At 37.7% G+C, this 18,202-nt stretch overlaps 1 protein-coding gene across 1 annotated transcript; it reads right to left on the bottom strand.

Annotated features, from left to right (window-relative positions):
• Window positions 1-672: 672 nt before the first annotated feature.
• On the bottom strand, window positions 673-17,100 carry ccdc92ba (coiled-coil domain containing 92Ba). The gene is made up of 4 exons (XM_084126634.1): window positions 16,741-17,100; window positions 11,164-11,296; window positions 9,290-9,337; window positions 673-4,624 (listed from the first exon to the last, which is right to left on the bottom strand). Exons 1-4 carry the CDS (start codon window positions 16,750-16,752, stop codon window positions 3,933-3,935), a joined length of 885 nt encoding a protein of 294 aa, XP_083982760.1. The 5' UTR covers window positions 16,753-17,100; the 3' UTR covers window positions 673-3,932.
• Window positions 17,101-18,202: the final 1,102 nt, after the last annotated feature.

An 18,202-nucleotide genomic window follows, 5' to 3' on the forward strand; every position in this document is an offset into this window, starting at 1 on the left:
GTAACTATTTTCCATCATATAAATATATCAAGAGTAAAAAGGCCTGCAAATTTGCTGGCATAAAATGATAAGAGACTTTAATTTAAAAGGCTGCTCTTGTATTATTGGTGCATTGATTCATTATTTATTTATTTAGTTGTATGTATGTATAAATTACATTATAAATGTATTTTTTGTTCCATCACACACACACACACACACAGACAGACAGACAGACAGATAGATAGATAGATAGATAGATAGATAGATAGATAGATAGATAGATAGATAGATAGATAGACATGGCATAATATACTTGTTCTACTTCTAATAAAGTTAAAAAAGTAAAAGTTTCTTTTATTGATTAGTTTTACTAATAAGGGTCTTTATTGTAATCTCATGTGTCCCATTTTGCTTTGTTTGCAGCCATTATTCAGACATTTAGGAAAAAAGTTTGCACCTTTTAATTAAAAGGTGTTAAAAATACTAAAACATCTGTTTAAAAACGGTTTTTAAAAAACACAAATATTTCCAGTATATTTTATTTGTAACATTTCTGCTATTAAGATTTAAGGGTTAAGGAAATTAACAACATCTGCAACAATACAATTGTCATTCTCTAAAGTCGACATTTCTAACCATGATTAAGGTTGCAGTTAACACAGTCATTTAATAAACCCATTTAATCATATGTAAACAGTGGATTATTTATTGCGACACATTGTCAGTCGACAAGTTGCACAATGTTGGGTCGTAAGAGATTTGAAGTACTGTGTGTGTACATTTCAAAACTTTCCAAATGTTTGTGAAACAGCACACTGATGCTATATACTATTGGCCAAACATGCAAATACAGTGTGTGAACATTGCTGCATAATAATCACTTCTTTCCCTGTCATATACCTGTCATACTAAAAACAGGACAAACGAAAAAGAAGTTTTCAAAACCTTTTTCATATAACAGTCAGACTGTTAAAGGGAAGACTTTATCCCACACTTAAGGATAGAAAAAATCCAAATAAAATCACCATAAAACCCTCGGTAAGCACAATGTTAACCGCATGGAAATGGGGACAACAAAATAACATAAGAACAATCAGATATTGCATTTACTGTATCTATGGATTATTGTTTCCAATTTAACACAATTTTCAAATATGTATGCTGTAAATATGATTATATAGAAGTCATCATGTGCGGCAGTATTGCTTCTCTTTTTAACATCACAATGGTATTATAAAGAGCAAAAAAATGAATTAGACAATTAATCACTTCATAATCATCAATTTGTTTCCAAGATGAAACATTAAATGAAAATCAATAAAATTTATTAATTAACTAATGTGATTATATCATGTATCACACAGTCTAAATCAACCTAATGTCCTAAATCGTTCCTATGTCTGCACTGATACAATACAAAAACTGGTTATGGGCCTTTTAAATAGTCAGGCATATCTGCGTATACATTTACAAAATAAGGTTTCAGACCCTGAGTGAAGCAAATATCACTTTTGTTAGGGCTGTGTCAAATTAGACACAATTTTAAGCTGAAAGGAAAACATTTTATGCATTCAGTTACAATCCCTATTCAGACTGCTTTTCATATTTGGATTTTTAACAAACTTATATTCAACATTACAAGCAAAATTACCATTCTGATCTAATAAAGCAAAGAGAAATATCACATATACAATTGTAAATATCTTTAGAAAAGCTCAGTTTGCAAATAGGTGGTACTAAACCACCTTTACTGTCATGTTTCTGCAGAATTAAAGTCTTAATTCCGGACTGTGACACTATGGTAGCCTACTCATTAGACCCCATTATTACAATTATTAGTGTCTGTTAATTGTCAAGAAAAGTAATGTTGTCTGTCACTCCCATTCAATCCATTTCCATGGACTAACCCTCTCTTAGTTATACATCCAAGTGCAGGAGTTACCACACCACTTCTAATCTTATGAATTTACAAGCTTTTGTGTGATACAAACAGTTAATATGTTTGTTTAATACGCATCACATATTAATCATCATATCACCAAAGCTCGGTATATGCACATATACCTGACCTTACAGAATTATAAAACCGGATTGTGATTCGAATGAAACGTCTGCAATATCTGCAACATCCCACTAAAATATTACAGCATAAGCAGCAGCATTAAACCAATCAGTCCTTTGGGCATCACTGGCTCATTTAATGATGCCAGAACAATGGCGCGTTGACCCTTGACCCCACTCTCTTCTAATCAACAAGCCCACGCATAAACACACCATATACCAGATAAAGCACTTAAGCAAATGATTCAGGATTTCTCTCACTGAACCAGTATGTATCCCCATATAGCATCAGGAAGGATGAGAGAGTGCACTTGTGGTGACACCAGACAACCTCATCATTCAGAAATATCTGCGCTGAGGCATTCCACAACAAGGGAATAGATTAAAACCAGTTGAACAAAGACTCAGCAGCAGTAACCGGTTCACAAGGACACGTTTCGCACATCATGCGTCTGCAGTGAATAAACAGCAAGGTCATGCTTTCACACTGACAGTGCTTCGGTAGCTCTGTACAGAAAACAAAGTGGTTTAGGGGTTAGGCCTACTACATTGCATATTTCTTATCTAATAAAAAATGTGATTTCTATTGTGCAATTGAGAATTATTCCTTTAAATTAGGAGGGGACGGCATTTAAACAGTATATACATGTATTCAAACGCCTTTGTGTAACAATGCTAGCCATTAAATAGTATTTTTATCCATTCCAAATATAAAATGTTTTGTGCTGTGCGACCCACATCTTGCATGAACATTTTGTTTCCGGATATTAACTGAATTGCGTTTACACCTTCATTCAAATGCGTCTCCAGTGTGATCAAATTTCAGATCACAGTCACACTTACAAGCGCAAAATGCAAATCGCCCCATTATTTTTAGATAATAGAGTACATTAGCTAAAAAATTTCTGTCAGCTATAGAAGTTTAAAAACATCGATGGATCATTCAAAATGCTTTCAGTCGTTTATTTCGCCTAATGACAACGCATGTGCGTTTACACTTAAACAGAATTAGGCTGAATTCGGAACTGCATACTATTCTTACTATTTCTGCCATAGAAAGATATGGTAAACGTAGTAGGCTACGAATTATACTAGTTTGTGGTTCCGAATTCAGCGATAGAATCGATCCCAGACCGCCTCAAAATGTGTTTTTTTCAGTCATTGATCACCGGCAAATCAATCCTGATGTGAACACTAATATTATAATATGATGCTGCGTACACAAGACTACACAATTTTATTCCTGGTTTTCCAGTCGCCAACAATTGAAATTGCTGACGAAATCGGAGGCAAATAGGTGCTCGTTCACGTGAATTTTCAAATAGGCTACGCGATCTTGAGAGATGTGCCGATGCATCGTAGATGACCAATATTTATTAAGCAGGTTAATGACATCATGAAATGAAAATTCACCTTTTTATTTTGTAAATGCATGTTATAAATCTTATTGTGACTGATTCATCTATGTAAATGATTATTATTAGCCTATTTTATTTATGTAGTGTGAAATATAATAGCAATATAATGTGTGGGTGGCATAAATGTCAGTGTGAATGCTGTAACCTCTTAATATTGCAAGCGAAAAAACTACACGCCGCAGATGCAGGATGCATGAAACGGTATTGAGGACCTTGGGTCATTTTTGATTACAAAAATGCTTTACAGCAACATAAACATCAATTTTGGTTTAACAAGAGCGTAAGCAAGAATCTCTCCTCTGTCTATTCATCACTGCATGTGCAAACTGTGTAAAAAAAAAGAAAAGCCTAGTCATATTGCAAATATAAACAATTCTGTCACTGTCATAATGCAAAAGAGCTCAAGGTGCAATTCAGGGGAAAATATCATAAAAACGAGTAGGTTGTTGAGGTGAACTGTAAAAGAAACGCTCATTCAGCGTTGTTCTCTGTAGTGGATGCCGTGGTCGCAGTGGCTTTAGCTACTGTTGTTGCCAGTCTGCTCACTGAAGCTCCCTGATCGAGCTCCTCCGCCTCCTCCCCGTCTGCCTCCTGCAGGGCGAGTCTGTGTGGTGGACGGGGCCGGGATCTGTGTCTGTATGGGTATAGGAAGAGGGCGGGGTCAGGCATGGCCATGGGCTCCTCCGGGCCCGTCACCCTCTCGCGCGGCACGCACTCCCTGGCACGCTCGATGTGGAGGTGTGAGGAGGGCCGGCTCGAGCTCCGCCGTTTGGGTTTGATCACTGCTGGGCTGCTAGCGCTGGCCTGAGATGAAGGGTGGACGGGGGGCTTGTCCGTGCCGAGCTGGGCCGGCCTCCTTCGCTGCTGCTGCCTCTGCTGCGAGAGTTTCTGCTTTGCTGAATGCAGCTGGAAGGACAGGTATGCAGCCGCCTCTGTCTGCTGCTGCAGCTCGGTGTTGAGCACAGTGGTCCTGTGGCTGCGGTGTTTTAACTCCTCCAGGAAACGCCGCTCCTTCTCTTTCAGACTGGCACGGAGAGCGCCCACCAGCACTGATTTCTGGCTCAGCTCCCATCTCAGATCACTCTGGACCTCCTGCTGCTCCTGCAGATGCTCCTCCACCTCCAGACAATGGGCTTCCAGCTGCTTCTCTTCCTCCTGCACATCTGGAACACATATAGAACAGAAACTTTTATTGTAAAAACCCGATTCAGTGGTTCTGTGAACCAAGTTTAAAGGGGTGGTATAATACCCTTTTCACAAGATGTTTAATAAGTCTCTGATGTCCCCAACCCAGAGTGTGTGTGTGAAGTTTTAGTTCAAAATACCCCACAGATATTTTTATATAGCATGTTAAAATTGTCACTTTTTGAGGGTGAGCAAAAACGCACTGTTTTTGTGTCTGTCCCTTTAAATGTAAATGAGCTGCTGCTCCCGGCACAGAGGGCGGAGCTTCAAGAGCTTGTGTCCTTTTACCTCACACAGACTTGCACTGAAAGTGTCAATGTTTATGTTCAAACTGGAGTCAGACAATGATGGAGAGACTCAAGAAGAAGTGACAACATGTAGAAGCAACAGGACATTTCTGAATGGTTATTGATGAATTTATGCAGCTTATGTGTAGTTATCTTCTAGTCATTGATTAGCATATTCTGTCATGATAATCTATAAATCGCGTTCCGGGGGCGGGGTTTATGTAAATTGTAGGGTTGGTGATGTCACTAACCCGGGAGGAATGTCATGTAGTCCCTACCAACCGTTTGTTGTAGTCCTTAAAAAACTATTTCTTTAAAAGCAAATATCTCCCTTTGCTTTGAACTTTGAGCTTCGTAACTTTACAGATGTTGTTTATGCTCAAACAGCAACAATACACACTAACTAAAGTTAAAAAAGTGAAATCATGTGTGAATTATACCACGAATTTCAGGAACATTTCTAAAGGTTATTTTCATGGGATTGTCAGAAGTTTATCTTGCACAACTTAAACTGTCTTTAGACGCTCCAAGCAAAATTAGTCAGCATCAACTGACAATCTTAAAAACGTTTAGGATAAAAACAATTTTTTTTTTTTAAATAACATCATTAATTTGAAATAAAAATCTTTTGTAACATCATAAATGTCACTTTTGATCAATTTAATGCATCCTTGCTGAATAAAAATAATAATATATGTTTTAAAAAAATCAAAAAGTGTAAATTAAAATGTTTGGTATATATATATGGCCGGTTTCACAGACTAGGCTTAAGCTAGTCTCAGACTAAAATGCATGTTTGTGCTGGTTTAACTGAAACCAACTTGCACTGATATTTCTTAAAATATGTCAGAGCCATTTTTTGGTTTTAAGATGCACAACAGTTTTTTTGTTTTTTCTAAGGCATGTTTAAAAAAGCAACTTAAATGCCCCAACTGAACTAAAACCTAATCCTGGCTTAATCTAAGCCCTGTCTGTGAAACCGGACCGTACTTTTGAAAAGTCCAACTTTTTGTTTGGTGGGTTCAAGCCTTAAATAGAGGATCAAAACCCCCTGTAATTCATACATCTTAAGAGTTTCACATTTTACATGCAGAAGCTTCATCACACACTTCTGCTGCTGAAATGAGTGTATGATCTCATGTATGATCCACCTTGTGATATGAAACAGACATGTCTAATATGAACAAGCCCCTGCGTTTAAAATCAGATTTTAGCCGTAAAAGCGAATTTGTAACTAATCTGAGATCTAAAAGGTAAGTGGATGTGGTTGACAAAGAGCTCTTCTGTGCCCAAGGATTACAGACTCGCAGAGTAAATCCAAATCAACTAATCTCAACTCTGGTCTGGCTACTGGCAGCGTTGCCATCTGTTCAAGGTTATCAGACACATTAAATGTCTAGGACAAGACCTCTCAGAGCATGCTTGACTACTGTGCCCACAAAGCAGAGAGCAAATATGAAGTAAATTGCTTGCACACAAAAGAAAATGACATCATTTGAAACTATTTTATTGTCAGAAATGACAAATTATAAATCTATATGGTCAATGGTCAAACTGCAAGGAGAATTCATTGACATCTTCATCTTCATCTTTTCCTAAATATTAAAATAAACTAAAATAAAATTCTGCAATTACACCTTCAATACTTCATGGAAATATCATGCTATCACTGTTTGTTTTGTGTTCTGCTTTAGATTATTTGCATCTTGTATTTTTCTAATTTGTAAGTCGCTTTAGAAAAAAAAAAGCATCTACTAAACAAATAATGTAAATGTATATTGCACTATTACCAAATCTTAAATCACTCTCACATTACTAAAAATGACATATCATTTACAGTATATAGTGTCAGATATGAGTAGAAGCATGGAAGAGCAGCTGGCGTATGGTATGTCATTTAATTACAATCAAACAAATGAAGGATAAAACATGTATTTTCCAGTCTTTCAAGTCTTTACGCTTACATTAATGTAATGTGTTTCAGATGAATTACAGGCTAAGTAGATTGAAAATGAATTCTGTAATCGGTGTCCTTCAAATGATCCACACAAACTTAATGACCTCGTGCTGAGTTCAACATCTTTCTATAATTTCTGTCTCTCGTGCTCTCCTTTATTTTACTGCAACTAGCACAGTTCTGTCTCTCAATTTGTCCAGATTGTCCCGATTTCACAGTCAGCCTCACCCCATGAGTCCAGACTGAGATGAGTTCATGGTGTGAATATAGAAAATGCTGTGTTATCTGATCCTTAAATCTGATCTCTCTACTGTTCCTCAATGAGTTCACTCTTTGCTGCCTCTGACCCTTTTAATAGAATAGGTAATGAAACTGAGATGTCGACAACCATCAGTTGACAAAGACATTAGCGCAGATAAGAAGTGATGGACAAAAAAAAAAGAAGATAAGTATTGTTCATTTAATACTCACATTGCGCCAGCAATATGCTTGTAAATTAGAAAATCATTTTCAGTATCAATCAGTGTTTGGTTCCTCTGGGGCTTCTTTGAAGAATAAACTAACACATCCAAAATATCCTGATGTGTCTCAGATAAATAAATCTTTCAAGCAAAGAAGTATTACATATGCTTCGGGAGTCATGACATCAGTTAACACGCCCTATATACATTTTTGATGCACTGCACAGTTACCTCAGCAATTTATTTGCTGCATCCATGGGAAATATAATAATTAAGAATTTTTCCACAATATATATGTTTTTTTTCATGTATATATCACTCCACTTGTCTGTTTGTATATTGCAGACGGATTGTCAGTCAGTGCATTGATTTACATTGTTACGCCAGTAGGTGGCATTAAGTGACTGTCTTTATGAGCCATTGAATCATTCACTCAACCAATCAGTCTAAAACACTGATTCATTCGGGAACATCACAACTACGTATCCAGCTAACAGGGAACATTCTCAGAACTTTGGGTAATATTCTGGCAGGGTTCTCTCAAAGTTCTGAACAAACGTTTTTTCCAGTAACAAATAGGATGTTTGTTTAAATTTATCTGGTCTTTAATAATGTTTTTAAAACGTTAGGACAAAAACATTATTTATACATTGTTCACGAAGGATTTTTTTCTCCTGAAACATTTTAGTTGGACATTTATCAAATGTAAAAAAAAAAAAAAGATTCAAAAGTAACATTCCCAAAATGTTTTCAAAATGATAAAAAGGAATGTTCACTTAACGTTCGCATAACCAAGAAAAAAAAACATAAACTGGACATTTAAAACGATGAAAGAACATTCTGAAATTATGTTTTCATAACTTAATGGGAACGTTAACAAAAAAAAATTGTTAGCTGGGTATGTGTTGCTCAGCGACTAAAAGGTTGATTCTACTTTTGTTTGGAATTATTTTTGTTGGCAGAGCACAAAAAGTAAATGGTAATATTATGTCTTAAATGTAAGTTACACAATACTGACTTCTTGTTTATTGATCTCTTATTTGAAAGCAATATCACACTCACAATCTTGCTGCTGGAAACTTTGCAATTAGGCCATTTTACTGATAACAAAATGAAAGGTGTTAAGTTCATGTATATATTGCTGAATATAAGTATTAGTATCTTTAAAAAACCTGTTACTGTCCCCAAACTTTTGGATGGTATAGTGTGTTATGTTCACATTGTGGTATTTGAATTAGATAACTGATTACATGTTGATTGCATAATACATTTGAAAAACTCTGATTATAATTTAGAAATCTCTTTTTTTCTCTCCTGTACTCAGCTTTCTTGTGCTATTCCTCTCTGTCTCCTTGCCCGACATTGTCTCAGCAAAATAGCATGCAGTAATTGGACACCCCCACTGGGACTGTGCAGCAAAAGCAGAGGAAAACGCAGGCAGGATCAATTTGTGGGTGGATGAGGCTGCGTCGGGCTGGAGGAGAGAGGGATGACCTGCAGTATGAAGAGGAGTCTTCTGCTTAATGATGCCTCTTGATGTGAAATTGACTAGCGTTTTAGATCAATTATTATTATTATCATAAGATACAGTTATTTAAAACACTATATGTGCCTTGTTGAGGCTAATCACTTCAATTCAGCCAATTCCATGAAATCGTAACAACAAAAGAAGTGTTGAGTGCATCATTTTATTTATAATCAGTCAATATGATGCTTTCATGCTGGCTAAAGTCTTTCAAATGTGATCTAGTAATAACAGATACCAAATATATATATATATATGCAGATAGTCAAGATACTAGATGCTGTTGTATTAAATAGACCTACTACTGTTGTTCTTGTTGCTTTGTACAACTGAACACCTGTGCTAAAAATACACAAGTAACTCTGCTCACAAATAAATGAAACAACATTTTTTTGGAAGGCAACAGAGCTCACCTGCTACGCTCCTGCCTGGGGGCTTCATGTTGAGTTCTTGTGTGAGTTCTGCAAGTAATAAACAGATGCACTGTTAATTCTAAACTATTTTTTTATTCTGCATTTTGTATTCTGCATTTTGAAACTGACACATTCCAGAATCATTATAAATCATACCATAAGTCTTGCATGATCCATAATTAAATTAATTGTTATTAGATAAAATGTCCCATCCTACATTTTACATTTCATTTGGCATAGATTATGGAAGTAAAAGCAATAAGTAGTAAAATAAAGCAACAATACAAACACTGATCAAAAGTGAGATCAGTAAGATTTTATTCAGCAAGGATTAAATTGATCGAAAGTTACAGTAAAGACATTTATAATGTTTCAAAAGATTTTTATTTCATATAAATGCTGTTCTTTTGAAATTCCTATTCATCAAAGAATCCTGACAAAAATGTACCATGGTTATCATCATGTTGATGATAAGAAATATTTCAGCATATTAGAATGATTTCTGGAGTATCATGTGACTGTCACGGGTGGTTGATGGCAGACAGATGGGGAAGACGTATACGATTAATTTCAAAAGGTTTATTCTCTAAAGATCTAACAGGAAGGCAAACGGATAGCAACACACTGAACACAGACAATACCAGACACTGAACTGAAACAGAACTGAACATATATACAGGTGTTAATGATAGTGACTGATGAGTGCACAGCTGAACGTGATTAGTGTCAGTGACAACAAATGAGTGATGACAAAACTAAGTTAGTCCAAACTAATGTGAATGTGACAATGACTACGTTTACAAGCTGTCAAATATCGGGTTATGGTCGGGTTAAGGTCACTATTTGGGTTTCTGAAACATTCGGAATAACCCGTTTACATGCGTGAGCAGAGAGAGTGCGTCCGTGCGTCGCCGTTTACATCGGGATATTGCCAATTGATTACAAATTCCATGTATACAGGAGTAACTCTCTCTGCTCACGCATGTAAACGGTTATTCCGAATGTTTCAGAAACCCAAATAGTGACCTTAACCCGACCATAACCCGATATTTGACAGCTTGTAAACGTAGTCAGTGACACTGAAGACTGGAGTAATGGTTTCTGAAAATTAATTTAAAAATAGTTCTATTTCCACAAAAATGTTAAGCAGCACTGTTGCTGATTTCAACATTGTTTCGATGTTGATAATAATAAGAAATGTTTCAGCATACTGATGAGATTCCAGAATGATTTCTGGAGTATCATGTGATATTGAAGACTGGAGTAATGGCTTCTGAAAATTAATTTTACGTTTTCACTGAATTTTTACCAAATAAATGCTGCCTTGGTGAGCATAAGATACTTCTTTGAAAACATAAAAAAAAATCTTACCCCACACTTTTTAATGGTAAGTTACATCAAAGGGTATCATAAGAAAAACTGATTTCCTGTGGTTATGAATTAGAATGATTGGTTAGAAGAGCAGAAAAGCAAAGAGATGAATATGCAATGTGCTGCTTTTTCTGCCCTAGCTGGCTCAGCACATTTACAGCAATGTTCTGGTAGAAAGGCCGTGTACTATATTACTGAGAGTGAAAACACAAGCCCTGCAATGACAGGAAGCTATTGACTTGGATTTCTCTCTGTGGAGCTTGTGCCATCAAAGAGAGCAACGTAACCCTGCTCTTTTCTGCAGAGGATCCTGGCATTATGCATTCAGGGCATTGTCTATGCAATTAGATTGTGTGCCAACATTATTTTTTGAACAACATCCAATTAGGTGTGACTTATGATAAATGAAATGTGGCTCAATTCAATTATGCATGTTATTTAATGTATGCAAACTTAAATTAAAATGCAGGAGACTGTAGGGTGGGAATGGTCTTGACACACACCTGTGCAGCGTTTCTGGAGGGACAGGATCTCCAGGTGTAGTCCGTGCAGCAGAGACAGCTGTTCCTGTCTAAGGAAGACGATGCTCCTCTCCACACTCTCCACCTGCCGCTCCAGTGAGACCACCGGTGATCCCTTTACCGTACAAAACACAGGGATATTTATTTACAGTATATAATGGTACGTTCCAGTCCTCTAATCTAAACTCCCAGCGTCCCAAGAGTACTGACATTTAGTATAGTACAAAACTGGGACTTTCCACTGTTTAAATCAGAGCATCTGTCTTTTCTCTTACTCTATAATGCTCTCATCAGTGAGGAAATAAAAGTGGTGCAGGGAATTAGCCTGGGAAAACCCAGACAACTTCCAACAAATTTAGATTTGCTCTGCAAGTAGTCTGGCAAAGAGCTCATTCAAGCCCATTTCTAATCCGTCGAAATCACGGCACCAATCAGAAACGTTGGGGCGGGCTTTACACAATGACAATCGCTCTGATTGGTTTTAGGTCCAATTGCGCCCAGAGGCATTTGAGCGACGTCCGTTGGTGAAGTGCACCAACTTTTAAATGCATTATTATATTCAAATTGCAGACACATGAGGACAGCCTCCATGAAAGACCCACTGGCAGATGAACGTGCTACTACATTTCTCTCCGAAACGGTAGGAAATTAAATTAGATTTAATAGAGGATTTTAACTGTGACAAGATGATTGACGGCAGTTTACGTGACAGGATGCACGCGACAGATCCGTCCGATAAAGATGACGAAGTAGTATGTCCCAAAGCTTGCCTACTTTTTTGCTACACATTCAAAAGTAAATACCTTTTCTTCACAAAAAGAGTACATACTTTTATGGCGTAGTGTAACTTAGGCGAATTGGGATGCAGCATATGGCTTTACACGATGACGATCGCTCTGATTGGTTTTAGGTCTATCCAACTGCGCCCAGAGGCATTTGAGCGATGTCCGTTGGTGACGCCCCTTTGGAAATTAGTTATTAAAGGGATACTTCAGGATTTAGCATTAAGCTTTGTATCAGTAGAAAACCTGTAGTATTTTCGAATGACCGTGCTTTCCCCCCTCATATCCCCCTGAGACGAGAGATTTATGTATTTTTAGTCTGGAAAAAATTCTCTGATGACGCAAAAATCGTCATTTTGCGTCATCGGAGGATTTTTTGGACAGAGGCTAAAGACTACAGCCAGTAGAAGGTGTTGTTCCGCATGTTTTCAACCCGCCCATAGAGGGTGGGATCTCACTCACAGAATGTACAAGCAGTGTCAGCCATCTTTATTTGGAAGCTAAGCTATCGAGTTCTTATTCTGTGGAGAAAGCTGAATAGTAGGGGTTACCATACATCCTCTTTTTCCCGGACATGTCCGGCCGTCGAGATCGTCCAAAATGTCCGGGATTCAGTTTTTGCTTTCAACAGTCGCCATTCATTGTTTACATGCACACCTTTTGTTTCAATCTAACTGAATTCATTCCAATTGGTGAATCTGAATGTAGTGTTTACATGAACGCTAAACAATTGATCGGTTGATGTGCGTTTTACCATTGCTAAGAAAATACCCGCTCCTCCGTGAGAGATAGCCAACGAGACCGATGCATCTCACAGGCGCCGCTCATCAGTAATCATGCCACCGGCTTTTGCGTTCTACAATCGCCATTCATCATGTTTACTGTGGCGAGCAGGACGAGGCTAGGGCCGCGGGAGAACGACGCGAGGCGTGATCGGTTGATGTGCGTTTTACCATTGCTAAGAAAATACCTGCTCCTCCGTGTGAGATACGAGACCAGTGCTTCTCACAGGTGTCGGTCATCAGTAATCATGCCACCGGCCTCGCGCCGTTCTCCCGCGGCCCTAGCTTCGTCCTGCTCGCCACAGTAAACATAATGAATGGCGACTGTAGAAGGCAAAAGCCGAATCCCGGACATTTTGTGCGATCTCAAAAACCCGGGCAGACTCACAGAGCCTAGTAGCTTAGCTTTGTTGTTTACAACTGCTCTCTAACCGGTTGGCGTGGCTTGGGAGTGGCCTCGTAGAGCAGCGAAGCAAGTGCATTCTGGGAGTTGTTGTCTTTCATCCACACGAGCCAAAAATACATTTTCTGGCTTTTCTCATTCTAGAAGGCTCCAAATTCAAAAATAATTTCACATTTCTACTACATAAATGACCCAATTTAAATACACATTCATCTTTCCAGAGGTGAAGTATCCCTTTAATGAAGCTTTGCCAGACCATAACTCAGTTACTACTGAGAATGGTCTGGTTTTAACCAGGCTAGCAGGGAATGACATATTTTTGTAGGCCAAAACCAGGAAACGAGTTAGCATTTTAGCACTTCCGGTTCCATCGTCTTGAACTCAAGGGGTATTTCTCAAATGGAAAGCTGCATCCTTCCGAGACTGTGTCCTTCCTAGTTCTGAGGCTTGTAGGCTGGAGTCCTCCTCAGCAATTAAACACTAGAACGAGACAGTCTAGTAAGAGCGCATGACTACGTCACTCACGCCCCCACGAAAATACTATTAAAACCTAAATTTGGATAAATGCTTTGTATTACAAATCTTTATATTAACTGGCTTTCTATTAATGCAATACAGTGAATGACATCCGCCTGCGATCTCCCAGTGGCTTACATTATTGGCAGTTTAGCATTAGTGATTCATTTACAGCAAAAAAAAAAAGATAACATCTATGCTTTCATGTCTAAAAACATTATTTTTGTCTTACATTTCATAATAAACTCAGACAAGCTCAGTACCGACCTGTTTTCTGTCCGTTTATTTTCGTGAATTTAAATGTGAGCAAAGGATTGTGGGTGATTGAGATGGCCTTCAGCGACGGTTGATGATGTGGCAGTTCATCCTTCATAGGATGCAGCCTTCCGTTTGAGAAACACCCAATGAGTTTTGAATGGGTTTTGGTGTTTTGTTACTTTTAGTTTGTATTTTACCCTGTGTCAGTTCCTGTTTCTTGTCCTGTGTGCCATTTTTTTTTTTTACAGTCCTTTGTATTTGTTTTTCTAGTTGATTAGTTCTGTGATGTTTGCCCAGGTGTGTTTCCTCTAGTATTTATTCCCCAGTGTTTCTTGTATTCCTTGTTCAGTCTTGTCCTTGCATGGATGTTTTGTTGGGGTGCTCATTCCGTTTCCCATGTTTGTTTTGTTATTTATATTCTGTTAAATAACTGCATTTGGATCCAGCTCTCCTTTGTTTTTGAGTTTTGAGGGTGGTGAACACAAGCTCAAGATATTTTCACTTCATATTCTACGACACATAATACATAAGGAATAATTGCTCTGTACGGAATAAAACGCTCTTGTGTGTTGGACTAATTTCTTACTGATTTCCCACGCCTCCGTTGCTAATTCCAAAACATAATTTTAGAGCTAGTAACTGAGGCCATTGATAGCAGACTAATGCAGTTATAGAGAAAGATTAAGCATATTACCTGAGTCTGTGTGTCTCTTAACAGTGTTCGGCAGCAGTGTCTCTACTAATAGCGAAACTGTAAGTTTATCGGCTTCATGAACAGCGCCATTATTACCACTCTCTTGAGAAATGTCATGTAGCTTTTAATTTGCTGAACTATTTTACTGATAAAATCGTCAGAGCAGCGCTGACAACATGCTGCTGTGAGAGTGTGTGTCCGTACTGTATGTGTGTGCGTTTGAGCAGAGAGAGAGCGGGAGAAAGAGAGTATGTGCTTTCCATACATAATAAAAAGTAATTTTGTCTCAAAAACATGGAAATAATTTGACATTTTTATCCTATAGTTTACTTGCTTGGTTTTGCTGTTGTAGGTTGTAATGACCTTTAGGGCTGGGCGATATATCACATGACATTGTTATGCGCATCTCGTCAGTAAAGCCGTTTCCTTGATTAGTAGTAAATCGCCATCACCTGCTTTCAGATGGAGCGGCATTTACTACACAGAGCCATAGTTCACTGACAAGCTGAGCCATATCGCATTAATTATCACGGACGTATCGTGACCTTTGAAATAACTGTAATCATTTGGCGGAGTGATATGGAACTGTAATGCGGTCAAGACCTGCCTGGAACTACTTTAGCCGTGTGCATCTGAAAATAATTGCACAACTCAGAACGTTCATCAACCAATCATATTTAAGCATTCATCAGCCCCATAGTATAAATCAGTAATATCCTCTTGTTTACTTGTCTTGTAAATGAGGTAGCTAAAAGTGGCTAAAAGGGACTACAGAGGTTGTCGGGGACATTAAACGTCATCATCTGAACAGTTAAACTCATCTTTTTACCAGTCCACTTTCACTGCACTGTTGTGTTCATAATCGTGCTCTTGCAAACTATTATAACTCTAACTTTCAGGGAAAATGTTTATAAGCAAAGACTGAAAGAGTTGTCGGAAGTAAAGTGATGGTGGCGTTGAAGTCATACGACCATCATGGTAGGCCTATAGTTTGTTTATAGCCAACAATTAGCTTTTGACTTCTGAAGATTGTATTTATGTTTCAAAATTCATAAATGTTGTGTTAATTTGTGATAAACATTATCATGATAAACAAAATGCATAAGAATCATACGCTTTTATTAGTTACACTCACAGACCTTACTTTCTGCAATAATCCAAATTCCTTTTGTTGAAAGGAACCAGGGTGATGCTAATTTCCTACAAAAATAGGCTACATCATCCCTGCACCACTCTATTGAAACCCTGGATTACAGAACATTTTGAATATATTTTGTGTTGATATTCACTACAACATATGAGAGAGGAATGTTGTCCCAAGCCCCGTAATAAGAAGTCTAGCATAGCCTACTCTCTGTGCACCCATATTTGGTCCCGGGCCCCATGAATTTACATACACTAGGGTCAGAAATGAATTAAGACTTGGTGCACAATTTTACGAAAATACCCATGAAATTCAAAATGTGGTACAAAATTCTGCAATATCTGATATTTATCCTAATGATTTATTTTACAGTATTTTACATCAAAGGTAACGGTTAGAAAATATGTAAAGCTATTTAAAGCTCTCCTCATAAAGCTAAAAAAAATGGCCCTTAAAAGATAAACAATAATGACTGAATGACTGAATTTCGGAATAGTTCTGATCTACCGGCTGACCTGACCCTTAAATAGTTGGTGTGACTGTGACCTAATATTTTTGACTTGAATGATACCAATTTTATTGATACCATGCACATTTTAAAAATAGAGTGCATTTTAAGAGCACATAAGCACAGATTAACAAAATATTTAACAAATAGGCCTAATATTAGGCTTCTATATTATAATATCACTGACAAAAGATATTACATTTTTATTAATTTACTTGTTTTGGCGTAATCTTCGTGTGACACATGATGTCAAATAAAACTTCTGAGGGTTATTCTGCATTACACCCAGCGAGGTTATTAGAAACATGTAATGTCGACTGCTCGCAGTCGCAGATCCCTTAATACAACTAGGCTACATCGTAAAACATAATGTCAATAAGCTAAATAGTCATTCTTTCTCATATAGGCTACATAACAATAAAAGCCTTAGGCTTAGATAACACTGCTGCGCATAATATTATACAGCACTCACCGTGTTTTCCATATTAGTATCCAAAAGATGAGGCGTTATAATGAAGAGGATGAACGTGCTCCTTCACTTCCACATCTCTGCCCTTCAACGAACCGACCCATGAACACACAGGATGACGACATCTTTAAAGAAGATCAATACACATCTCAATGGGAGAATAAAAAACGGATCTGCCACGGAGTAACGGCAGAGGTTTCGCGAGAACGACGAAATTTCAATCCTTCACAATCTTGGCGAAAGTAGGCTACAATTGCTTTATCCGACAATGTCACGATCGATTAAAGTGATACCGGCGTTTAGCTGGCACAAGCGTGTTCGTCTGTCCTGCATCTACTGAACAGCAGCAGCAGCATCATCATCATCATCATAGCGATGACAGACAGCACAGCAGGAAGAAGAGGCTCCTTCAGTACCAGGGCAATGATGCAACTGATGAAGGAAACATAACGATGCTCTGAGGAAACTCCACTGCAGATCCGATCATCTCACGCATCTAACTACACATTAAGCGCGCATTATGTATTGAACATATCTAAACTAATGTTTAATTTAGCAAAGCTTGTATTGTTTATTGTTACAGAGTATTTGTGGCTGCCACACAGAGATTTTACCCCTACTGTATGTATGCTGGACTATCTTCATTAGCAGAGATGAAATTGACTATTCTACCACTAATTTTGTCTGAAGCAACATTTTCGGGGAAATAGTGTAATTACAGGAAAATGATTAGGTTTATGTTTAAATCATATAGGATTATTAAAGGGGTGGTATAATGCGCTTCTCACAAGATGTAAAATAAGTCTCTGATGTCCCCAGAGTGTGTATGTGAAGTTTGAGCTCAAAATACCCCACAGATATTTTATATAGCATGTTAAAATTGTTACTTTTTGAGGGTGAGCAAAAACGCACCGTTTTTGTGTCTGTCCCTTTAAATGCAAATTAGCTGCAGCTCGTAGCACAGAGGGCGGAGCTTCAAGAGCTTTTACCTCACGCAAACATGCACTGAAAATTTCAAAAACTTTTAGCCTTTTATGTTCAAACCGGAGTGAGAAAGATGGAGAGACGCCAGAAGAAGTGACAACATGTAGACAACATTTCTTAATGGTTAGTTGGGGAATTTATGTAGTTTATATGTAGTTATCTTCTGGTTATTGATTAGCATATTCTGTCTTGATAATAAATCACGTTCCGGGGGCGGGGTTTATGTAAATTTTAGGGTGATGTCACTAACCCAGGAGGAAGCTTGTGTAGTCCCTTCCAGCCGTTTGTTGTAGTCCTTAAAAAACGATTTCTAAGAAAATATCTCCCTTCGCTTTGAACTGCGTTATAACTTTGCAGATGATGTTTATGGTCAAACAGCAACATTACACACTAACTAAAGTTAAAAAAGTGAAAACATAATCAACCACCCCTTTAAATCCTATCTTATATACGATCTTATCTTTCCCATAAAACAAAAACT

This window comes from Abramis brama (assembly GCF_963993115.1).
Source record: "Abramis brama genome assembly, chromosome: 10".
NCBI classification, from domain to species: domain Eukaryota; kingdom Metazoa; phylum Chordata; class Actinopteri; order Cypriniformes; family Leuciscidae; genus Abramis; species Abramis brama.

Bases quoted from the DNA above. Each gene is read 5' to 3' on its own strand.
- ccdc92ba (XM_084126634.1), bottom strand. The intron at 9,338-11,163 runs GTGTGTGTCAAG...TATTACTTGCAG, and splicing joins CCTCCAGAAACGCTGCACAG to AACTCACACAAGAACTCAAC. The intron at 4,625-9,289 runs GTGAGCTCTGTT...TATGTGTTCCAG, and splicing joins CCCAGGCAGGAGCGTAGCAG to ATGTGCAGGAGGAAGAGAAG.